General features: G+C 54.1%; 1 protein-coding gene across 4 annotated transcripts in view; it reads right to left on the bottom strand.

The window, feature by feature from the left end:
• PDE10A (phosphodiesterase 10A) overlaps positions 1–23894 on the bottom strand; it is a 645525-nt gene extending 621631 nt beyond the window's left edge. The window contains exon 1 of one of the 4 annotated variants that reach the window (XM_089332463.1): positions 23413–23894. Coding sequence is in view for 2 of the 4 variants with exons in the window: in XM_089332462.1 (XP_089188588.1) it covers positions 22146–22254 (109 nt within the window). In the remaining 2 variants the exon portion in view is untranslated. Of the gene's footprint in view, positions 1–22145; positions 22377–23412 lie in introns of those variants that run through there. The other 3 variants (XM_070073294.2, XM_089332462.1, XM_051855147.3) reach the window with 3 other exon arrangements.
• Positions 23895–25517: the final 1623 nt, after the last annotated feature.

Raw genomic sequence — 25517 nt, 5'->3', positions numbered from 1 at the left:
GTTTCCTGAGGCTTCTCTCCCTGTGTTGAGTGCGCTGAGTCAGCCGGACAGACAGGGTGGATGCAAGTGGCCGGGATGTGTAGTGAGAGTGTCGGCGTTTGGTTCCGACCAAGCACTGCAAACGGGGCTCGGCACCGCTGCCTCGGGCTGTTCTTGGCACGCCGCGTCCATATGAGAGTGAAACACGGGCAATAAGTTCTCTGCCGGCAAAAGCGAAGGTGAGGCCATTCTCCAGAAGTGCTCAGCTCCCTGCCTCCAGCCAGGGGTTTCCACGCTGGCATGCAAGAACCAATCTTCCCTTGCGGCTGGGTGGGGTGGGGGTCAGGTGGAGGTTCTGGCTTGCCTCTCGATTTCTAATGATTCTGTGAAGGCGTGGAAAGAACCCCGGCGTTTGACCACGCGTACACTGCGAGCCGCTGGTCCACTGTGCTCCCTATGAAGACGACTGCACGCCAGCTCCAGGTGATGGAATGGGAGACGCACGCCCGTCTCGTGTTTGCCCTGTTTCAGGAGCTCAGTTGTCTACGGCGTTCCTGAAGTCCACTGAAGAGTCCGTGTCCTGAGTAACATCCCGCCCGGACCCTCAGTCTCGGGAGAAGCGACTGCGGTAAGGGTGACAAGAGCTGTGGGAGGGAGAAGGCGAGGCTGGGCGGCTCGGGGGCACCTGTGCTCCACCATCCCTGCAGCCCCTCAGCGGAGGACCAGCACCCAGGAGGCGATCAGGAGCAGCCAGCCCTGAAAACACAGGTGCCGAACACCCTCCCCATTCCTCACCTCCGCTGGAATCAGCTGGGGATTCACGCACAGGATGCCATGTTGTCCACCCCCCACCCAGCTGTCAGGTCTACACAAGCAAAGGCTCCGGCTTGGTCCAGCCTGAGCTGTTGCAGGTAAAGCCGCCGCCTACAATGCAGACATCCCACATGGGCACGAGTTTGAGTCCCGGCTGCTCCTCTTCCCATCCAGCTCTCTGCTCTGGGAAAGCCGCAAAGGATGGTCCAAGTCCTTGAGCCCCTGCACCCACATGGGAGACCTGGAAGAAGCTCCTGGCTGCTGGCTTTGGATCAGCCCAGCTCTGCCTCTCAAGTAAATTAATAAATAAATAAATCTTTTTTAAAAAGAAAAGAATAGGTAAAATAAACAAGAACCAACAAAGACCATAGAAAAGTAGAATTTTTTAAAAAATTTATTGATTTATTTGAATGACAGATATATATAATATATATATATATATAGAGAGAGAGAGAGAGACAGAGACAGAGACAGAGAAAGGGAGGACTCTTCCATCCTGTGGTTCACTCCCCAAAGGCCTGCAATGGCCAGGGCTGGGCCAGAATGAAGCCAGGAGCCAGGAGCTCCATCCAGGTCTCCCACGTGGGTGCTGGGGCCCAAAGACTCATTGTGCACTGCTTTCCCAGGCACATTAGCAGGGAGTTGGATCAGAAACAGAGCATCTGGGATACGAACCAGTGCTCATAGGAGATGCCAGCATTGCAGGCAGTGGCTGGCTTAACCCTGTGTGCTACAACGCCAGTCCCAGAATAACAGAGTTCTTAACCCAGAAAAATTACGAAAGGCTGGGGAGAGTGTAACAGTCACACAAACATGGCGATTGTTCCCGCAAAGCAATTCTCGTGGAGCAGAGCACAGCGCTTCCCAGGAACACGCCCCAAAGACACAGAAGTCACACGTAGAAAAGGCACGCGTAGGACCCACCCGACACCCACCAGCAGGAATCCAGAGCGAGCACGAGAGAGAGGTGGAGTCAGGAAGTGAAGGTGTTACCACAGCATCGGAGAGGCTGGGCTCCCCAGCAGGTGGACCCCCAGGGGCGCCAGCAGGAACTGGACGTCTCCGTTGAAAGTCCACAGACACAAAGCCTCCTTAGCTATCTCATTATTTTCTTTTTTACCACCAAGAAAGTCTTCATTTCATCTGTATCCTGCCCTGTCCGATGGGGTCCCATGCTCGATATCAGCCAGCCCACCTGGTGTGCCTGGGCCACTGCGGGCAAGGGGGGGCCCCACTGTCTAAGAGCCCGAGTGGGGGAGGCACCTCGGTTGCTCTTTTTTTATTTCTCGTGGGACCTGGTGTCTTTCATCTCTGGAATTGTTTTCTTCTATTCTGTTTGTATTGTTTTGTTGCTCTGTTTTTAAAAGGTGGAGGTAAGATCTGAAATAGTCATAATTTAAAAAAATGCCCATCGAGGGCTATGTGTTTGGCGCAGTGGTTAAGGTGCTACTTGGGTACCTGTATCCGAATGCCTGAGTTTGAGCCCTGGCTGCACCTCCATGTCCAGCTTCCTGCTAGCGCTCACCCCGGGAGGCAGCAGTGATGCCCCAAGTACGTGGGTCCCTGCCACTCATGTGGGGACCCAAACTGAATTCTGGGCTCCTGGCTTTGTGCTGGCCCAGCCCTAGCTGTTGTGGGCATTTAGGGGATGAACCAGCAGAGAGAAGACCTCTCTCTATGTCTCTGTCTCTCTGTGCCTTTATCTCCTTCCCTCCCTCCCTTTCAGATAAAATGAAAATAAATCAATGAAACTCTTTAAAACTGCCAATTAATTCCACTTGGTTCTCTCCATAATAATCATGACCATGAAAAACTGTGTGGAGCACTTACCTACCAGCCCTTGTGCTAAGCTCAGGGATATCAAACTTTATAAGCCTTGGTCCCTATTATTAAGCGGTGCCCACTTTAGAAGGGGCAGCCCAGGCTGGTGCCGTGGCTCACTTGGCTATCCTCTGCCTGCGGCACTGGCACCCCGGGTTCTAGCCCCAGTTGGGGCGCTGGATTCTGTCCCTGTTGCTCCTCTTCCAGGCCAGCTCTCTGCTGTAGCCCAGGAGGGCAATGGAGGATGGCCCAAGTGTTTGGGCCCTGCACCTGCATGGGAGACCAGGAGGAAGTACCTGGCTCTTGGCTTGGGACCGGCACAGCGCCAACTGTGGCGGCCATTGGGGGAGTGAACCAGCGGAGGGAGAACCTTTCTCTCTGTCTCTCTCTCACTGTCTAACTCTGCCTGGCAAAAAATTAAAAAAAAAAGAAGGGGCAGCCCTATGAGCCTCCATCCCCAGAGGTGTGAAAGAAACAGTAGCTTAAACATCTCCTATGCCCTCACCTGCCCTGAGCACCCAGAGCCAGCAGTGCCTTAGCAGGAAACACGAGACGACGCAGAGACCAGGGTGAAGCCGCTGCCCGAGGAGCCCAGGCCCTCTTCATAGCGAACCCACAGCAGCGAGTACTAAAGGAGAGAGAGACGTTCCCCAGGCAGACACGGCGAAGGAAAGAGCAGAACAGGCCGAGTCAGGTGAACAGGGGTGGGACAGACAGGTGGCGGCCCGGTGTGGGGGTGAGGCTTGGGGGAAGGAAGGATCTCTGTGCCCAAACGTGGCCCTGAAGGCTGGCACTGCACCTGCACTGCTGATAGGTTTCAGTTTAGAAGGTTCCATCTAAAGGTCATATGAACCAAAACCAGGAAGCCCTAACCCTACCCACTGGGGCCACTTGGGGAGTGAGCCAGCAGATGGAACACCTCTCTCTGTCTCTGTAACTCTGCCTTTCAAATAAATAAGTATATCTTAAGGAAAGAAAAGGGATGACCCCAGCTTCCAGGATGGATGAGGGGTGAATGGGGTGACCACCCCCTCGGTGCAGAGTTCAGCAGGAGACGCTGGTCTGAGCAGACAAGAGGCCACCTGTGGTTCTGATGAGTCTGAGGTCTACACCAGGAAGCAGGTGCACCAAGCAGGTGAACTTGGGAATACAGAGCTGAAGGGGGCTCTGGGGCAGACACGACCCCCTTGCTGGAGTGTGGTGCCCTGGGCACACCCTGCTGCCTGCCCCACGTGCTAGCATTAGAGTCAGCATCTCTAGAATCCTTTGTCTTTCCCGACACGTCAAAGCCAAGAAAGCTGAATTTAGCAGAGGCTTTGGGTTTGTGCTTGAGCACTGAGAAATCTTTGCCCACATTCAGAAAAGTCTGGGCTGAGGACAGCCTGAATTTGGTCTTAAATCCCAACACAGAGCAGTAGGCTGATTCTGCGGGGTGCCCGCCATCGCCGAGGGCAGTGCAGGGCGCCGAAGGGCATCCCAGGAGCGGGCCGAGTGAGTGGGGACGAGCTGCAGAGCAGGGCACTGGGACAGCTTGCTCCCTCTGCGGGTCAGGTCACGGGGATACGGGTCAGTGACTAGGCCAGCTGGTACGGTTGTGAGTTCTGTGGCCTCCTATTTGATCCAGACTCAGGGGAGGCACCGCTGAGCACCTGCACACAGACGGCCAAGGGGCAGAGACAGGAGCCCATCCTCCCAGACAGCTCAGCAGCGAGGGCAAAGACACGGAAATGCAGAGTCCCAGGCGGGCAGGAAAGCCGCGGTCCCCCCAGCACTTCCCCTGCACTTTCCTCACTTCTCTTCTTGGGCTTCGCAGAGCTTCCGTGCAGGCGCTGGGCTCTGTCTCACAGAGGGGAGACCTCCCTCTCAGCTGTGTCAGCTGTGAGTGGCGTTTGCAGGGTGCAGCCCCGGCTGCCTGCACACTTCCTGGAGAGAGCACCACGCGGAGGAGGAGCAGGTGAGGCTCCCCAGCCCTGTCTGGGTTAGGATCCCGCCGCTGGCTCTCGCCCGTGGGTTTTGCACTCTTGCCGCGGTTCTCCTTGTGCCTGCTGCGTTTCCCCGAGTCTGGGACCTGGGACGCCAGGGACAACGAGGGTGGGAAGGCAGTGAAGGACGTGAGCCAGGTGCCCAGATGATGCCATGTTTGTTTCTCTCACAGAAATCATTCACACTTTTGCAGTCTGATTTTATGCCGAAAGATTTGGGGCAGCTTACAAAAATGCACACATAAGACTAAGAGAAAATAAATAGATCAGAAAAACTACCAAAGAAGCATGAGGAAGGATAGACAAGACCAACCTGGAAGTGAGGGTAAAACGCCAAAAGGCTAGTGTGAGGAGCTGGCGGCGTGAGGGAGCAGGGGAAGCTGCCCCTTGCACCTGCAACGCCCCGCATGGGCACCAGTGCGAGTCCCAGCTCTCCACTTCCAACACAGCTCCCTGCTGTGCCCTGGGGAAGCAGTGGAGGATGGCCCAAGTACCTGGGCCCCTGCACCCACGTGGGAGACCTGGAGGAAGCTCCCGGCTCCTGGCTCAGCCATCTAGGAAGTGAATCGGCAGATGGAAAATCCCTGTCGCTTCTCTCTCTCTGTAACTCTGACTTTCAAAATAAACAAGCAAATCTTTTTAAAAAAAGAAGGAAGGAAAGAGAGAAAGAGAGAGAGAGAAAGAAAGAAAGAAAGAAGAGAGAGAGAGAGAGAGAGAGAGAGAGAGAGAGAGAGAGAAAGCTATGGTAAGAGCTTCTGGATTTTTGGCCAAGACACAGAAGTTTAGGCTTCTAGAAGTGAGTGAGAGGAGTGACCCACGGATACTCGGGGTGCAAAGTACTTGCTGGACACCAGGGGGCCCAGCAGGGACCCACACATGCCCTGAACTCTGATTCTTACCCTCATGCCTGTGTCTCGAGCTGAAAAAATAATCTTGACTAAACAGAAAGGAATTGTTTGGGTGACAAAACTTTGAGAACCACTGAAATTAAACTTTATTCCAGAACAATTGAAAGCACTTTTAGAGAGGAGAATTATTTACTTAGTTATTTGAAACGGAGAGAGACAGAGAATCTTTTATCCAGTGGTTCATTCCCCAGACGCTCACAACAGCCAGGCCCAAGCCAAGAGCCAGGAACTCCATCCGGGTCTCCCAGCTGGTTGGCAGGAGCCTAGGCACTTGGGCCACCACCTGCTGCTTTCCCAGGCACATCAGCAGGGAGCTGGGTCAGAAGCCGAGCAGCCAGGGGCAGAGCCAGCACTCGGACACGGCATGCCGGAAATGCAGTGGCAGCTTAATCCACTGCACCACAACACTAGGCTCAGCCAAAAAACCTCTTAAAATGAAATATAAAGAAAAGAGTGATTTAAATTAAGAAATAACATCAGCACATGAGAGATACAGGGCAGGGAAAAAAAAAGAAATGTCTCAGGCATTTTCTCCAAATAATAGGTGTGTATCTTTTAATTTCTGGGTCCAGGTTTTCAGTGTGCTTGTGAGATAGCTCGGCGACTACTTAAGTATTATTTTCCCAGTCTGCAATCGCGTTCCATGCATTTATGCGTAGGAAGTGATTCCCATGTTTTACTGAACGTGTAAATACACGGGTAGCTGTTTTCCCCACAAACTCTGTCTCCTAGGTCTCACAATAGCGTTCCTCAGCCACGTACTCTGCTAGCCCTCCTCCAAGGCGTATCTGCACGGGTATCAGACACACACGGGAACCCAGCAGGCAGAGTGAGACCCAAGACCAGGAGACCATGTGGGTGAAAGGTGCCAATCGCCACCCAAACCTCGCAGCCAAGTGGCACGAAAAGGTTGAAATTGGCTGAGTCGGACTTCTGCTCTGAGGAAGGTGTTCGGAAACCAGGCAAGGAGGAGTCGCCGAGAAGTCCACGTGGGTGGGTGTAGTGCACAGCATCGGTGACACAGGTGCGGCCGCGCAGGGTTCAAGTGCGGACACCCAGCCCCAGTGGCCAGTGATGGGTGGAGGCTCTCACATTATGGAAACACCACCAACAGCCCTATTCACTGCCGGCACGACTCCACAAGCCTAGCACAACCACCGCCGTCACAAGGGAATGTGGAGCCAGCGTCCGCTGTGGACTCCCAGACAGCAGGTCAACAGCGCTCAGGACGATGACTTCCTCCCAGCCAGGAGAAGCAGAATCAGACACGACTCCAAGCTGTCTGCCACAGCGAGGGCTCCCAGCTGGGAGAGGGAGAGCTACAGACTCATTCCGGGAGACTCTGAGTGAGTGGCCCTGACCAAGAGACACGGAACACAGCTGCGGCTGACCCACGGCTTCCTTGTCCATGGGGAGCATCCCAACGGGGTGAAGCTGACAAAAAAGGAAAATTCACAAATTCTCTCTATGGAGACTAGAACGCCATCTGATGCCATTTCTGTCTCCAGCACACACCTTTGATATAAAGGAAAACTAGAGATAAAAATTCCTGGGCTGGGGCTGGAGGCGGCAGAGGTCAGAGTGCACAGGGCCTCGCAGACCACACCCTAGAGTCCCAGGGAACCCACCCAAGGTTAATTGGGGGCAGAGGGAGAAACAGTGGGTGTTGAGAACTGTCCTCTAGGTGGCGCCCTCCTGTCTCTCCCCAAAGCCAGCACTGGTGGGAAAACCAAAGAAGCAACCCCGAAAGTCTTCATCCTTAGGATTGTTTGGTGATGTTGTGGATGTAGGAGGCAACACAACCACACAAGGAAGGGATGAGACAAAACTCGGAAAGAAAAAGTAAAACTACCACTATGCAAATTATGTCACTGACCACAGGACTAGGGAAAAACAGCTGAAAACAGACACCGCATCTCGTTCCGTCCTCTTTGTCCTCTCGCCCTGAGCAGTTCAGTGGCTTTGCCAAGGATGAACAGCAGTTGTGGCTGCTCTGTGGACGCCCAGGCAAGGGCGGGACGGGGAGCGCAGAGGCCAAGTCCAGGCAGTTATGAGAGACGTGCTCCACAGGGCGGCTGGCCACGGGAGACACACACGCAGCTGGGCCAGTTCCCCACTCTTGGAAAGTGGGTTACGATCACGGAACGGGAGCAAACCAGGCCGAACTCAGTGACGCTGGATGGGAACAAAGTGTTGGTATGAATTTTCTTTTTCTTTCTTTTTTATTTATTCAAAAGTCAATCAGAGAGAGAGAGAGAGCGGAGAGATCTTCCATCTGCTGGTTCACTCTCCAAGATGGCTGCAACAGCCAGGGCTGGCCAGACTGAAGCCGGGACCCAGGAGCTTCATCTGGCTCTCCCCCAAGGGAACAGGGGCCCAAACACTCGGGCCATCCTCTGCTGCGTTCCCAGGTGCATTAGCAGGGAGCTGGGTGGGACGTGGAGCAGCCGGAACACTAACTGGTGCCCACATAGGATGCTGGCATCACAGGCAGTGGCTTAACCCACTACACGACACCAGCCCCGAATTTCAGATTGTGAACACAGACAAATGCAGGAAAAATGCAGCCGTTAATGTTCCTGTGCACGCTGGTTTATCTCCGCACATAAACAGAGCCAGAGGTCAAGGCCGAGAGGAGAGCAGACGCCGAAGCCGCCCGGGCGAGCTTCCCACCGGCCCAACCGGAGGCAATGTGGGCTTCAAAATGGATCAGGAAACCGTGCGTTATCACCACCACAGAGAGCAGGGAACCACGAGTCCATACAAGTGGGCAGCGGGAAGCTGAGAGGTGAGACGGTGCACACGACTTCACGGCACCTTCTTCCAGACTCCTCACGGAGCTCCAGGGACAGGCGTGCACTGCACCGCGGAGAGAACATGTAGGTGCTGCCTCAGACGGTCAGAGTGGGCACCACCACCAACGGATCAGCATAGCTGTTATCTGCGATATTCCTCCCAACAGGGCACAGCTGGGAGCTAACCACAGTGTACACCGGACAGACTCACCCGAGGGACAACCGAGAAACCCAGAGTTCATTATCTTCCAAAACGCCGAAGGCATGGGAGTCCACGCAGACGGGCATTGCTCCAGACCGGAGGAGACCAACGAGACAGAAGCAGGTGTGACTGATGCGGCTGCATCGGCCAACAAACTGTGAATGGGGCCGGAGGTTAGACGGTGGAGACGTAGCAGTATCACGTTCTTGATTTTGGTAGTTGTATCTGAATGAGCAAGGGAATGCCTCTGTGGGAAACACACACTCAGGTACTCAGGAAAATGGTTCTGGGGAATAAAGCTCTTTCTACTGCACTTGAAACCTCCCCGTACCTTTGAGGTTATCTCAAGCTTTTGAAATTTGTTTATAAAAGTATCCATTATGGGGCCGGCGCCGCGGTTCACTTGGCTAATCCTCCGCCTGCAGTGCCTGTACCCCGGGTTCTAGTCCCGACTGGGGCACAGGATTCTGTCCCAGTTGCTCCTCTTCCAGTCCAGCTCTCTGCTGTGCCTGGGAGTGCAGTGGAGGATGGCCCAAGTGCTTGGGCCCTGCACCTGCATGGGAGACCGGGAGGAAGCACCTGGTTCCTGGCTTCAGATCAGCGCAGCGCGCCAGCCGTAGCAGCCATTTGAGGGGTGAAACAGTGGAAGGAAGACCTTTCTCTCTGTCTCTCTCTCTCTCACTGTCTAACTCTGCCTGTCAAAAAAAAAAGTATCCATTATGTTCACCACCTATAATTACTACCTTAAAAATGTAATGGAAGAAATAACTCCACATATAAGGGCAATAGAAAAAGATAAACATAACTAAGAATAAATGTACAGGAAGTGGGCAGTTTCTGTGAGGAAAACTTGGCACACTTTGACCAGAACACAGAGAGAGAACTTATTTTAATCATATTCCTTTTATATCTTTTGGATTTTTGCCAAGTGCATTTATTTTTTATTCAAGGATAAATGGATAAAATCACAATGCAACAGTGCAGTGAAAAAAGTATTTCCAGACCACGAACTGGACCCCATCCATAACCTGACAACAAGACAGGAATTTGCAGTGGGCCTTTGTGAACCCAGCGAAAGATGCCATAAAGAAATCTCTGCTGAGTTCGGGGGAGACCCACGGTGCACTGAGATGACTGTGCTGGGGAGACGCAATCCACTGAACATGACGGATGGCTCCTCGCGGACCCATGAGCACCTCCAGCCGGAATTCAAGGTCGCCCATGAGTCAACAGGTCACTCCCTTCCAGAAACGCGTAAAACACTTTGAATGACCCCCATAAAGCTGTTGGCGTAATGGCTCATGCAACACGTTCTTATCTTCCGGTAAAGACTGAACATTCCTCACGGGCTGGAACGGTAAGCTCAGGCCCATCACTCACGGCAGTGCCTGTGCCTGGCACACCACTGTGTGGCCGCGAGGTTTGTGCTTTCTCTTCTTAGACCCTTGACCCAAGCTCAGCTCTCAATGTGACGGTGCCTTGGTGACTAAGACGCGAGTTTTACCAAAGATGGAGGAAGGTGGCTAAGGTGATAGAATTTGTCGATTCTGGTGCTGAGAGAGAGAACTGAAAAGTTCGCATCATCAGACCCGGACCGGAAGCCACAGCTGAGCGACAGCTCCGAAGAGAATTGCATAATTTTTGCAACTTGGCAGGTAGGCATCCCCAGAGCTTTTCTTTATTTATTTCATTATTTTCCCTGTCTACCTATTAAATCCAGACACACCAGGCTTCACTCTGAATGGCAAAAATAAAGAACTACATGTACTCATCGTGTTGACATGGGTTGAATTTAAGCGTATAAAGAATAAAATAGAGAGTGATAACTGACAAGGTAGCAATCAAAGTACAAGTACCCAAGGCTTCAGTCCAGCCTCCCGGGGTGAGGGGGCGTGAAAAGAACGGGCGCTGGGAACAAAGGGTCCCAAAGGAACCTCGTGAAGAGAAAAAGCCACAATTACCCCCAAGTCCATTGGAACCAGGATTGCAAAGCAGGCGTGAGAAGTTCTCAAGAGCACAGACGTGATCTTAGAGAGCTACTCACGCCGCTCGCTCCACGGGCGTGGGCACGAGACGCCCCAGGGCTCCTTGAGATGGAGACAGGGAAGAGGACACTCTGCTACCTGCCCAGGCAGGAGGGCGCTCTGCCCCCAGGGACCCCACCAAGCCCTCTCTGCATGGACAGAGCACCCAGAGTGGACACTCCTGACTGTCCCCTGCTCCTACCTCACACACCTGGGCTGAGGTGTGTCCTAGAACACCTGCCCGATGCTTATTGCTGGAAGGAAGACTTGCGTGTGCTCGGAACCTGTTTCCCATCCAGCTGAGGAGCCGGGACTCGCACCCTGAGCCCGACACAGCAGTCAGACCCCACAGGAAGGGGAGGAACGGGAGGACCCAGCGGCCTGGGCCCCAGCGCCGCCGCTCTCCCCTTCCCCGGATCTCCGCTCTAACTCCCTTTCTCTGCCATGCTATTCAGTTGTTCAAACCATGATTAGGACTCGAAGACAAATTAATGAATTTCACGACTTACAAACAGGCTGCCGGCCACGATTTGAAGCCGCTGGCAGAGTGCAGTCCACGGTGTTATGGAACTGGGGTTGCTAAGGACACCGCACATGTTTTGGGGGTGACAGACCAAAGTTTTGTCAAAGTTAACTAAGGAATGGGTTGCACTAACAAAAATTTAAAATCTTTCTGTAAAACACCAATAATCTGAAGAAAAGCTCCGTAGTTCCTGGCCGTCCAAAGAAGATGCACTGAGAGATGACAAGGAGATAAGAGCAGGGGGGTCCTGGGAACGCAGAACAGGCCGTCCACAGACAGACAGTCCACAGTGAAGGTGAGCACAGGACTCGATGGCAATCCACGTAACTGGAAAGTGACCGGGCACCCGTGGCTGAGTTTGTAAATGTGACCAAAGCGGGATTCGTAAAGTTCTGTCTTTATCATAGTTCAACTCTTTACTGCACAGGCAATCCCCTTCGTCAAAAACATGACAGAATTTGTCAAGAAAACGGAAGCATTTTTTCTCAAAAATCAACCATGCAGTAAACCACTATCTGAAACAGATGGCTTTACCCTTACATTTTTGGTCATGTCCGAAACATCACCTGAACCAGACCACTGCGTGGTTAATAATTCTCAGACAACACCAAATAAAACCAGTTAGTGTAAAGTTGGAAACTCCCACCCTCCATCGCTATCGCTAGCCACCGCCTCTCAGCAATGCAAACACGCCTGGTTTCCCTCTTCACATCGTTCCTCCATACGTCTCTGACAAGTGACAACTTCCAGAGGCTCCGTCTCTATCTCATCTAAACAGTGGCCTCCTCTCAAACGGCTCCTCCAAGGGCAGCACGGACCAGCATGAGGCCGGCTCCCACCGCTCCAGCATCGGTCGAGACGTGGGGGACGGAGGCAGCCAGACACGACTGCCAGGACCTCGCCACACCGCCCAGCGCCCGCCTCTGGCTTCCTGGAGGAGGCAGAAACAGCAGCATCCCAAGGATGTTCATACTCTCCATGAGAGACCCGGAGGACAGCAGGGTTCCGGGGCAGAGAGGGCGCCAGCTGCTGCGGAAAGCCAGCATCTGTGCAGCCGACTGAAGGCACCCGTGAGCGGAGCAGAGGCAGGAGCACAAGACCCCAGGACTCCGCCGGGCGCCTTCCCCTGCAGTGACGCAGCCTCGCTGGTCCTGGCTCTGCACCAGTGCCGGGGTGGGGGGGAGCCCCCTTCATCCCCTGGACAGTATAAGAAGCTGTCACATGCAAGGAAAGACAGCAACAGGGACCTGGCGGGCGACAGGGGTGGCTGCTGCGCTTGTCCACCCAGTCTACTTCTTCCTAAAGGAACAAGAGAGTCTGTCTGAGGCTCTGTCTTGGCTGCCTTTCATCCTGGGGTCTGGGAGAATGGGGAGGGGGGAGAAGAAGCCCAGTTCCAAGCCCCAGAGGTCTTATCTGCTGTGACCCCCCACCCCAGGACATACTCCCCTCTCACTGGAGCACAGACAGCAGGGGGCACCGGGCCTGGAGGGAGGCCCCAGTGAGAGGGGTTCTGTCATCCACTCACGCAGTCATTCGGCAACTCCCCACAGAGCACGGAGCGTCAGCCCGGCTTGCTGCTGACTGCTGGAGGCGAGCGGAGCCAAAGACCTAGGAGACCTCTGCCCTTACGGAGAGTAAGTTCTCACAGGCAGAGGTGACCGAACACATAAGCAAAAATAAGAGCGTCTCAGATAGCTCCACGTTCTGTCATCTCCTCCCATGCGATGTCGTCAACACGTCCCCGCGTGGCCAGCAAGATGTGGCCTGTTCTTGCAGTATCCCCAGCACTCAGCACAGGTCAGGCGCACGGGCAGACCTCGGGTGTCTGACCAACAGAATGGAATGGGCAAAGGGGTCCTGGGTAAGCTTTGCTGATTCTCTTTCTTCCGTCGAAAGCCTGACGGAGTTCAGCGGCGTGGCGCGTGAGTGGCGCCGTCCCCAACGTCGCTCTCGTGGACTTCATGAATCCCCGCAACTGACAACATTCCAGCTCCCCCGTGCGTTGCTTTGCACTGTGCTCCACGCAGGCACACAGCAGTGATCCTGGACGTCTGACAGTCAGAGCAAACACTGCGGGCAACACCCAAGAAGAGAGCCTGATGCGAGTAGAGAGGCGTCAGGGCTACAGCGCTACGTTGTCAGTTAATTACAGATTTGTCTTGGGTGCTGTGGCAGATGACTCGTCCCCCTACACGTTAGCGCATTCACGATGAAGGTAAAGAAGCCTCTACAAAGTACTGCTGTGTGTGCATACGAATGACTATCTTATCATTTAAGATACACAGCTGAGTGGGACCCAACGCCAGTGACGTGAGGCAGTTGCTGACATCTGTGCAGCCGGAGTGAAACCGGGCCTGTGACAATACCGTACAGTCTTTACCTGAATCTCAGCCACAGGTGGATGGTGGTAGAAATAGAAGGCAAGGCTGTGACTGTGCTCCACATGGTGCAATTAATTTCAAATTAAGGCAAAATATGGCTTAAACACAGCTCAGTATCAGAGCCTGGCCCTTGAAACATGGAGACCCACCTTGGATGGCACAGAGATACGTGATACGGCCTGGAGACACCCAAATCCAAGATTTCTAGAAACACACTGCACTGGAGTCTGCAGGGCTTCCCAGGCTCCGGCGGCTACTCCCACGCACACACACCAGGTCTACTCCACCTCAACCGAGACGCCACTGCCAACTTCTACCGATGCGACAGACCCACCAAAGCCCTGGAGTCACTCGGGCAGACGTCAGCACACAGCAGTCACCCCTGGACCCTCAGGTCCTTACCAGCCTCATGCTGGGCAGGGGCATAGGTGTGGCACTGGCTGTGGCTAGCAGGTGTGGCTGGAGGGAGGGGCCATGCGTGTTGGCCACGGCTGGTGTGGATTGTACTCCCCACTGACACCAAGGGAGCAGTGCGTGATCTCGCTCCCCAGCTGGCCTAGGTGTGGGTAGAAGAGTTGGAGCACAGTGTTTCCACTTCCGTCTCATCCTTCCACCCAGGCATCCGCGACTCAAAGTCAAGTCCTCGGGGAGACACCACTACAAATGTGTGACACTGGTTTTGTTTTGTTTTGTTTTGTTTTAACTTTTATTTAATGAATATAAATTTCCAAAGTACGACTTATGGATTACAATGGCTTCCCCCCCATACCGTCCCTCCCACCCAAAACCCTCCCCTTTCCCACTCCCTCTCCCCTTCCATTCACATCAAGATTCATTTTCGATTATCTTAATATACAGAAGATCAGCTTAGTATACATTAAGTAAGGATTTCAACAGTTTGCTCCCACACAGAAACATAAAGTGAAAAATAATAGATGATTTTTTTAAATGATGATGAAATCAGATCAGACCTATTGTCATGTTTAATCCCGACACTGGGTTCTAATCACCTCGCCACGTTTAACCTCAGAGCACATTTCCTTCATGAGAGAAGAATCGTACAGCTCAGTGCGAATGCTCCTTCCGTGAATGCTCCTACCACCGCTTCTATAAGCAGGATGCTCAGCTGGGAAGCGCTCACCCTTTCAGGCACCAAGAAGTCACTGGGTGTCCACTGTACCCCACACAGGCCCAGGGAGTACAAAACCATGAGCAGGACAGGGATTGGCAGTCCCCAAAGTCAGAGAGGAACTCAGCAGTTAGACCCCCCCACTGCCCGAAACAGGTTTACATCCTATTGAAAAAAATTGGAATATCTAAATAGATAAAACGCATAAATGTCATAACAGCCAGCATTGTGGCGTAGCGGATAAAGCCACCACCTGCAGTGCCGGCATCCTATATGGGCTCTAGTTCGAGTCCCGGCTGCTCCACTTCAGATCCAGCTGTCTGTTGTGGCTGGGGAAAGCAGTAGAAGATGGTCCAAGCCCTTGGGCCCCTGCACCCACATGGGAGACCTGGAAGAAGCTCCTGGCTCCTGGCTTCGGATCAGCCTAGCTCCAGCTGTTGCGTCCAACTGGGGAGTGAACCATCAGATGGAGGACCTCTCCCTCTCTCTCTCTCTCTCTCTCTTCCTCTCTGCCTCTCTTTCTCTCTCTGTGTAACTCTAACATTCAAATAAATAAATAAATCTTTAAAAAAAAGTCATAACAGACATTGTGGTTTTGTGAGAATTCACATCAATATCATATCAATTATAGTTTTATAGTTTTCATGGTTGTCCTCAGGAAGAATATCAGTATCCTACTTTAATATAATACACATTTTCTGGGCCACCATTGTGGTGCCGTGTGTTAAACCGCCACCTGTGATGCTGGCATCCCATAAGAGTACCAGTTCGAGTCTCGGCTGTTCCACTTCAGATCCAGCTCCCTGCAAATGCACCTGGGAAAGCAGCAGGTACTTAGGGCCCTGCCACCGAGCAATACCATGTCCCAGCGCTCGGCACAGGTCAAGCGGGTGGGCAGACCACAGGGCACGTCTGACCAACACAATGGAATGGAATAGAAATACGTGGCAGAAGGGGCCCTGGATAACATTTGCTTGGGAGACCCAGATGGAGTTCCAAGTTCCAGCCTGCTCCAGCCCTGGCCATTGCAGCCATTTGGGAAATGAACCAGTAGATGGAAGATCTCTCTGCGTGTGTCTCTCCCACTCTCTCTGTCACTCTGTCTTTCACATAAATAAATCTTTTTTTAAAAAAAAGTCTTTTAGGACCTTTTTTAAAATTTTTAAATTTTTTTTAAAAAATTGTATTTTAAAATAACACAATCATTTCTCTGTCATACTTAAATTCCTTCAGTGTGTGCTCTGCAGTGTGATCACAGGCCTGTGGCCATTTATTCAACACAACACTGTTCTTCCCAACAGCTACTGTAAACAGAGAAAGAAAACCAGTCCCATAGATCCTAAAGTCAACCACAGAGCTGGGCACCTGCATCAGCCACCGTTTCTGTTGTTGACCAGTTCACACCAATGGCTCAAGGAATACGCTCTCATTTACCAAACACCCCGAAGTGTGGAGTCCAGGCTGACGACCACATGGGATGACCCGGTCTTCAGTGGAGTTGAAATGGCTATCGTCACTTTGACCCAACAACTCTGTCTAGGAATTTACCAACATATAAATTCACACACGTGTCCAGAAAGTGCCTTGTGCTTGCTTATTGCAACATTATCTTTAAAAGCCAAAGACTGGTGTCTTGACTACCATTCTACAGGAGCTTAATTAACTTAGTTACGGTACACTGCACAACAAGACACATACAGATAATGAAAATAAAGCAGAACTATATATGCTGATAAATTTCCAATAAGTAAGTCATCAAAGCAAAGTGCAGGAGGCTAGTGTGCACAGGGCACTTGTCTTCATGGAAGAGTGAGGTGTTAAATGCACACTCACGTGCCCACAGGAGGTTCTGGTCAATGGCAACCGGCACGCATTCCAGGGGTCCCGTAAGATTACACTGGAGCTGAAAACTCCTACTGCCAGGGACACCCAGCATGGGAACATCTGTCTTCAGCAAACCGACTGTGCAACAGAGGATGACCCGGCGCCTGGCTCCCTGCCATCCACATGGGAGATCAGGATGGAGTCTGGCCCCCGGTGTTGTGGCCATCTGGGGAGTGGGCCAGCAGTTGGAAGTTCTCTCTCTCTCTCTCTCTCTCTGTGTGTGTGTGTGTGTGTGCACCAGCATTGTGATGCAGGTTAAACCTCTGCTTGCACTGCCAGCTTCCCTGTCACAGTGCCAGTTCCAGCACTGGTGGCTCTGCACTTCTGATCCAGCTTCTTGCTAACGCACTTGGAAGGCAGCAGACAACGGCCCAAATGCTTGGGGCATGGCCACCACGTGGGAGTCCTCAGTGGATTTCCTGGCTCCTGGCTTCAGCCTGGCCCTGGCTCACTCTCTCTCTCTCTCTTTCTCTCACATGCACACACACACACACACACAGAGTCTTTCAAATAATCACATAAATCTTTTTTTTTAAAGTGTAACACATACAATTATGTACAGTGCAGAACACATCTGATAATGACAATAAAATGTTGCATTACTAATTTATATAGTTGCTATACCACAGTAAACTTTTTACCATTACCTTAGAGCGTACCTCTACTTATAAAAAAGTCCACTGTCAAGGCATATGCCACACTGTGCGCACAGCAGCCTCCTACGTCTCCTGTCGCTGGCATCCAGGGGCCACATGAAACGATGGACTGGCACCATCTGGGCTGTGTGACTCACACCACGATGTTCACACAACATGGCACAACCACGCAGTTGTCAGAACACAGCCTGTCGTTAAGCCACAAATGACTGTGCAAACTTCTATATGCATAGACTGCTCCCGGTCGGCTACATAGGAACTTCGCAAGATTGGTGCCCTTTGGGGAAGATAACTGTGTATGTGCATCTAATCTGTGCGTGTGCGTTCTGTCTCTGTCTCTGACTTTCCAATAACTCTTTTTGAAAAGGAGGTTGAGGGGCCAGTGCTGTGCACAGCAAGTAATACCACCACCTGCAGTACCGGTATCCCAAATGGGGACCGGTTCAAATCCCAGTTGCTCCACTTTTGATCCCGCTCCCTGCTAATATGTCTGGGAAAGCAGTGGAAGATGGCCCAAGTACTTGGGCCCCTGCAGTCTGGAAGAAGCTCCTGGCTCCTGGCTTCGGATCGACCCAGTTCCAGCCATTGCAACCAACTTCTCTCTCTCTCTGTAACTCTGCCTCTCAAATAAATAATTTCCTTTCTGGATGGAACCAAACAGGGGACGAGACCCACAGCTTCTGTTCCAGCCCACATTCCTGTCCCGATTCTTCCCCAGACTCACCTCTTCCCCCCTCCCACCTCCCTGGGCCCTCCCCATGGCAGGGACCTTTCTGATGTGGAGTGTGGAATGCAAGAGACACAAACACCCCCCAAAAAGAGCAATCTGAGATGAAATCCTCCTGGCACTGAACTCCTCTGGGACCACGCTGGTCTGATTTCTTTAAGACTGATCTCTTTCCCCCAGGACCAGATCAGCTCCTTAATATCAATGATTGCAAACCACCCAGAAGAGGTTTTTCATTTGACATAAAAACTAGTCGTCCGATGAACTCTACTAAAAGCCTTCGTCTGTAGGGAAGCTGGGTCTGGCCGACATTAGGGGCCCATGTAGATGCAGGTCAGTTTCTGAGGCAGCAGAGAATAGATATGACTCAGGTGCAGGCTCTCCCCACTAATGACACAAGAAAGCCACAATACCCAAGTGCCAGTCTGAAACGGGAGAGGGGCACGCTTATAGGAAACCATGTGTTTGCTTCGGTCGTTGGTTCACTGGGCAACAGAAGAGCCACCCATAAATGGCTTCACTGTGGCTCAAGAGATCTAAGGAATGAGAACCGGAGTAGCTCACGTCCAGGCCCCTCTGCTGGAGGCCCCAGATTACCTGACTTCACACATCACTGCGGCAGGAACCCAGGGCGCTGGGCTGGAGAGCATCTCCTCCAATTTCATCCAAAGTAGAAACTGCTTATTTTTAAAACACTAATGAGACTAGCTTAATGTAATGATATATAGCTGGCATAATTTCACCTCCAGAGACCATCTTAATGGAAATGGGGGTCAAAACCAGAAGACAAAACAATAAAGAATGATGAGAGAGGAGGAGGGGATGGGGGAGTGGAGCAGGAGTTCAGAGAATCTACCTGGGCTAACAGAACAGGTTTCTAACCACAGAGTAACCGCGGGACAGCCAAGGTTGATAATGAACCTCGGTGAAGAATAACAGATGAGATACCTTGCGATTAAGCAGGTTTCTAAGTAAATAGTAATTTTCAGAAAGAGACTACTATGAAAAGAATGTACAAAGAATTGGAAGTATTTTACAAGATCACCAAGCGCAGTTATTCAGTATTTGCCCTGCCCCTCCCATCTCGTCATTCTCACAGCGAGATGCGTATTGGAGCACATGGCAGATCTGAGTTCAAAGCAATGAAAAACAGCAACCAAGCAGAGGACAAATTCTGACCAACATGGGCCATTTGCACACCAAAGTTCTCCAAGTCAGAGTCCCAACCTTCATGGGTTTCTTATTTTATACAAATATCCATGCCAGTAAAATCTGCACATAGGTCAGGACTGAAGTCAGCTGGCGTCCACGGAAGGACCATGTTCTCATCACAATCTCACACACACACACACACACACACACACACGTGTGCACACACATCGAACAGCTGCAATGGACAACCAAAGACATGTTCAGCCCGGGCGAGGATAATGCACTTCCCTTTCCTTTCCTCCAGTTAAATAACGCAGGATGGCTCTATCAAGGTCAGGGAGGAAAGAAAAGTCATCCATGTGTGTGCACAATGACCCACTCAGGAGCCTGTCTTCATTCCCAGAAGGAATGTCCTAAAGAGAACCCGTTAACAACACAGGCGCCATTGCAACACAAGCACAGGAAATGGCGGAGGCCAGCCGTGCCCGGGGACTGCCTGCACACGGACTGGCGCTGGCTGAGGGCACAGAAAGGAGCAATCTGGCTTTGTGGCTGGGTTCAAGGCTCCTTCCACTCTCTACTCCGGCAGCATCCATGCTTACCGGCTGTTCAAACCCTTAGATCAAACCAGCCTGCCGGGAGGTGGTCTTACAATCGGTGACTACCACTGAAACGCAGGTTCCAGTTTCGTAGTTTAACACATGCTGTAACATACTTCCATGGGCTGACATGGACAACCACACCAGCCTTCCAAGTTGCGAGGACTCAGAAGAAGCCGCTTCTGGGTTTCAAGGCCAACAAGACCTTGTCTCTGTTCCTCTGCGTGCACGGAGACCCAAAGCGGAAACCAAAATGGCAACAAAGTCCTGCCGCGAGGTCGCAGTTCAGTGTCTGAGTCATGGCAGCTGCCACATCAAGAGAAGTACGCACTTGACCTCCCCAATTCTCACGTCGAGGACTGCAGTCATGTACGCATATAGTCACACACGAGACATGTAAACCATGCGCCAGACACATACCAAATACAGCACATACCACACGGAACCACTGGCAGGCACTCACACCCCACGTCAGCTACACACGACATACGCCGTTGATCAGATATGTGGAGCACTGGACAGGCTTTGGCCGCCTGGGCTGTGTGCCGCGACTCCTCTCTCCCTAGGAAATGCATTCACCATGGCAGAGCAGGTGAGCGTTCACACCCTCGCCGGGTTCTGCAGTTACGTTCCCAGTCAATGAGCAAGGAGCAACCATATTTGCCAAATACAGAGGTACAGTAAAACCTTCAGGCGTTGTAAGCACTAAAATAACACCAGCTTGCACAATCAGTCACTTCAAAATTATGCTAAGCACTGAATAATATGGACATGGGTACTTCCTGTTGCCTATTCTGACTGGCAAAATGCCCTGTGCCAAGCATATATCACCAGGAGGTGAAGGAATGATTTGCTGCTGGTGGTGCAGGGCATCCATAGCATATTTTTTAAATAAAAAAGCTCTAATAGCCCATATTTCCACCAAAAGAATGAAAATGTTTGTGAAAACCCAGTTCTTTCCTATTAGGACTGCAGCCATGCACGCATTCATTATTGCAACCGCGTTAGAGCTGTCCAGGTTGCTCTTCACCGTAATAATGACGTCCTTTCCTGTAAACGTCATCACTTCTCAACCTGGAGAAGAGGGTCTATTCCTCTCTGGAGCACACTCCAGCCAGAATCAAATGTTGCATTCAGAGCTGATGGATTTGCCAGACCCTTGTGGCGATACCGAGGTATTCCACCAACCATAAAAACACCAACCATACAAACAAAGTCATTTGCAAAACTTGAAGCTCTTACCAAATACCATTTTTTCCCAGTAAAATTAACTTCATAAATGCACTGGTTTTTGCTCTAAAATCCTAATGGGGTGAAGAAAGTCAAACCAAGGGCAGTGAGGAGCATGGCACCTCCGTCGGGGTACGGGCGCAGCACTGTCCTCCGCCGTTGCTACCGACACCAAAAACCACTGTCCAGGGGCAGCCAGCCCCAGTGCTGTGTGTTCAGAATGCAAGCAAGCCGTGCCCAAGGGCCCGAGTGCACCACAGATCTGAAGGGGACTCGGTACCACCGTGTCATCAAAGGAGAAGGGGCATGGACTCCATCTTGGACACACGAGCCCGTGTCTCCCAGGCTGTACCGGGAGCTGTACCTGCCACCAGCCAAGGCCACGAGCCCAAGGCCAGGCTACAGGAAGACGAGAGCCGAGCCACGCAGGAGAATCCCCGAGCTCCCCACCTTCCTACCCACCTGGGTTCGGATTATGCCCCCACATGTCATTTCACCAAATTTTCCACAGCTTAGCCAACAACAAAACCTTGCTGCCAGCCCAGTTTTCCTTCGTATGATAACTGCAGCCTGGGAAAAGCTTGACTTGCTCATTTGGGCCTACTTTAGCCAAATCCAGGATGCTTTTGGTGAAACAAAACGTGTCTGTCTGGGTTCCTTTTACGTGGAAATCAGATGCCCAAGTATCACTTGTGTCTCTCCAGGGAATTTTCCATCGGCATGACTCTCGGCCTGGAGGGACCCAGCTGCTTCCCCGGCCAAGCCCTCCGTGGAATCCCAGCAGCCAGTGCACTTCCCTCGGACCTCAGCTCCAACTTGAGGAGGCTTCGGAAAGGCCTGCCGGGCAGGACAGAAGGCTGGCCATGACGCAGCCCTGAGCATCCCTGGGCTGGAGGGGCAGGGACGTGGTCCCTCCCTGCTGGCCCTCCCAGGGGCCAGCACCGGCACCCCCCCCCCCGCCCCGATGCAGGAGTCCTGCACACAGACACTCACACAGGCTGTGCATGCCATGCCGGGCACCGTCCATCCCCTCCAAGGCACAGGACCACAGGGTGGGGGGGCAGCCAAGCCCATCCCCAGCCAGCACCTCCTGGCCCTACCTCTGCAACCCTTCCTCCCCGCAGGGCTTCAAGTTCACCCGGAGCTGGGTCTGCAGCCTGGCCTAGGCAGCTAGTGCCACCCACCCTGACTCCCCGGAGACACACAGATAGGCTAAGTCTACTCAAGTAGTCTTGCTATGGAAGCCCGGAGGAGGACGAGGCCCAGGCAGAGCACTCCAGGGGAGGGACCTCAGCCCCTCCTCTCCTGCTGCCCCCTCTGCTTTCTCCCCCTCCCCCTACCTTGCTCCTCGCTGCCGCTGCCCCCAAACCAGGCAGTGGGTTCCTCCTCGGACCGCCGGGAGCCTCCTCCACCGCCTCCACCCTCGAGGGCTTTCCGCTTCTTGGACATCTCGGCCCAGGGCTGGGGCTTTGGGGGTTTTCCAGCCCCCCCTCGCCCTCCCCCCTCGGAGAGGAGAGTGAAGGTGGGGTTAAGAGCAGGGGGGGTGGTGAGGTGGAGACTGAGGGGTGGGGCGAAGAGACCAGGGAGGCAGCCTGGAGGAAATCGCTGCTTACAGAGGGAGAGGGAATGGCAGGAGGGGGCAGGGACTCGGTGCAGAAATCCTGGAGTCGGTTCATCCGTGCAGCCCTCCGTCTAGGGGCTGCTGGCGCCTCTCTCTCCCTCTCTCTCCCTCCCCCCTCCCCCTTCCTCTTCTTCCTTCAACTCCAAAGGTGAGCCCAGAGGGGAGGAGAGACCAGAACCCCCCCCCCCCCCCAGAGAAGCTGCCGGTGCAAGGGCAGATTCTGTCCCCAGGCCCGGTCTACTCTGGGAAGAGCTGCGTTCTGGCCGTGTGTGCTGGGGGCGGGGTGCCCCGTGTGCCCTGTCTGGTGGGGAGGGGCGTTGGGGGTCAGCGGCACTAAGAGACTGCCAGGGAAACTGTGTGGAATGAAGACAATACAGCGCCGCAGAACGCAGCACCGTGATGTGACGCTGTCAGGTGCGGGGACTCCGGACCTCTTTCTCCCCTATGGCATCAGGGATCAAAGAGGCTGGGAAGGCAGACGCAGCCGCGGGAGGGGGTCCCGTCCCCGCTGAGAAGCGGAGGGCGGCAGGAGAGCAGAGGGAAGTTGGGGCGCACGCGCTGCCCTTGTCCGGGCCGCCTCCGGAGGCACCTGCGGGTCTGGCGCGGTAGCCGCTGCGGTTTGCAGCTGGCGCGCAGCCTCGTCCGGAGCCTGGGGCCGGCGCCTGGCGGACCCGGCATTCGCCAGAGGCAGTAGCGGTGCACCCGGGCTGCTGCCGCCCCGGTGCCTCCTCTGCAAACCCTCGCGACTTCTGGCTTTGCAAACTCCGGGTCCCCCTTCCCGGTCCCACTCACTGCCCCTCCCCCAAAACGGGGCGACCACGGACACAGCAAGCCACACGCACGCACGCACATTTTATTATTGCCGGAGGGACGAAGGGAAATGATGGCATGTTTTATTTTTTTTTTTAAGTAAGGAAAAGATTAGAATTAAGTTTTTTCTGAACCGTCAAGGGTTAAATAACAGATAAAAGGAATTGTCAACTTACCCGCCAAAGTGTGCAGAAGCGCATCCCTGTTCTCCGCTGCATGTCAAGTTCACGAGTGCAGAAGGAGGTGGGGGTGGGACTCGGGGCGCCCGCAGCCAGGAGGGTCCCTGGCAGCAGCGAGAACTGCACAGAAGTAGTTGCCAAAGGCGCCTGGGGCTGGCCCAAGTTCAGCACCTGTCCGAGACGCCGCGTCTGTCCACTCAGCGGGGGCATCCCCAGGGCCACGGACACTCTGGGTCTCGGCGCTGATCCTCCCGGACAGGGGCGCGCAACCCTGGGCCGCGTGAACGCTCCTCTTTCGTTCCAGTCCAGCCCGGGGTCTCGGAGCGCGCGAAGCGCGGACGAAGGCCGGTCCATCTGGGTTCCAGCTCACAGCCGAAGCAACTTTGGACTCACACACCTGCGTGTGGGGCCGCGTGTGCACGCGTGTGTGCCTCGCGTGTGCCCGCGCGCGCTTCGCGTTTGGGGGTGCGACTCTCCTGGCCGCCTGGAACTTGGAGAGTTTTCCTTTAAGCCGGCGCGGCTGCTCGGACCCCCCCCCCCTCCCCGCCCGCGTCCAACAGGAGGCGATGACGTTTGCAGCCTCGTTGCCAGAACCGTCCCCAGGCTGCCGCTGCCGCTCATTGACAGGAGCAGGCGCTCGGACGTCAGCAGCCGGACCTTCGGCGAGGCCGCTCCCGCAGGGCCGGCTCCCACCCCCGCACCTGCCCGCCCGCCCCGGGGGAGGGGGGCTGAAGCCAAAGCCGCCGCCGGGGAGCGCGGAGGGGGCGACTCCGCTCGGCCCGCTTTGTCCTGAGCTCGCGCGTGTATATAAATAGTGCGGTCTCCAGCCAGACTCGCACCCTCTCCGCACGCCCCCGCCCCTTGTCACTCTGTGCGGGGGTCGCTCCGCTGGGAGGGAGGCGGGGGGCGGGGAGGTAGCGAGTGGAAACAGACACGGCTTCTGCAGCCTCTCCCCATTCATAGATTCGGTTGGAGTCTTGGGGCCGCAGCTCCGGGAGTCTATGAATGGATGGCTGCGCGCGCGCGGGGACCACCAGGCCCTGGCGGATGTGGCCTGCGCTGGGGGCGCCCTTGCCAGATGGGGGCAGTAGGGGGGAGGGGGCAAAAGACCACTCTTAGGAGGCCAAAGGTTTACCCTCTCCCGTTCCTGGAGCCCACCCCCTGGGGTCTTTTCTGCCTCTAAGATGCTGGAACGCAAGCAGAGAGCTGCGCTCACCCCCACCCCCACCCCCGCACTACCGAGAGCCCGGGTGGGGACCCGGACCACGGCCGTTCTGCAGTACAGAGGGTAGCCAGAGAGAGGAGATGGCCACGTGGCTCGGGGCAGTGGCTGGCGCCCAGAATGTAGCCTCCTCCGCACCCGCGCTCCGGGAGCAGCGAGACCCGAGCTTAGCGGGAGGAGGCGCGGAGTGAGGGTGCGGGGGCCGCAGCGCCTGTTCCCCCGCGGGGTCCGCCCGCACGGAATCCGCAGGCTTGCGCTTGCGGCGCTGCTGCGAGAGCGGCTGCAGGGCGAGCCCCCCACCCCCCGCCGGACCCCTGCCCCCAGCTGGGCGCGGCTTCTGGTCCTCGCCCAGAATCCCAAAGGACTGGGTTCTGAGGTGTCTTGTACACTGCGGGAGCTTCATAAACGCACCCAGTGGTTTCCAGTTGTGCTCAAGGCGCGAACGTTGGCCATGTGAACCTCAGTGAGACCAGTGCGCTGGTCGGGCACAGCAGACGGCCCGGAGGGGGTGTCTGAGCACCTGAGGCCCTGAGCTGGCAGGCCTGACCCCGGGCCATAGGGAGGAGGCCCGTTTCCTTTTCGGTCTGGCCCTGCCCCAGCGGAGGCCACCTGGCCACCAAATCCCACTCCCGTGCTACCCTAGGGGAGCCCTTGGCAGCAGCCCCCACATTTCCTACCATTCCATCCCCTTACTACACACACACACACACACACACGTGCATGCACACAGACATGCTCTTAACAGATGCACACACACACACATGCATGCACACACACATATATACATGCATGCATACACATACGTATACGCATATACATATGCACACACATGTGTGCGTATACACATATGTGTGCGTGCACATTAACATACAAAAGCATG

The sequence above is a fragment of the Oryctolagus cuniculus genome, chromosome 5 (genome assembly GCF_051225735.1).
Source record: "Oryctolagus cuniculus isolate XC-2025 breed Fujian yellow rabbit chromosome 5, ASM5122573v1, whole genome shotgun sequence".
NCBI lineage: Eukaryota > Metazoa > Chordata > Mammalia > Lagomorpha > Leporidae > Oryctolagus > Oryctolagus cuniculus.
This window is presented reverse-complemented; position numbering and strand designations above follow the sequence as displayed.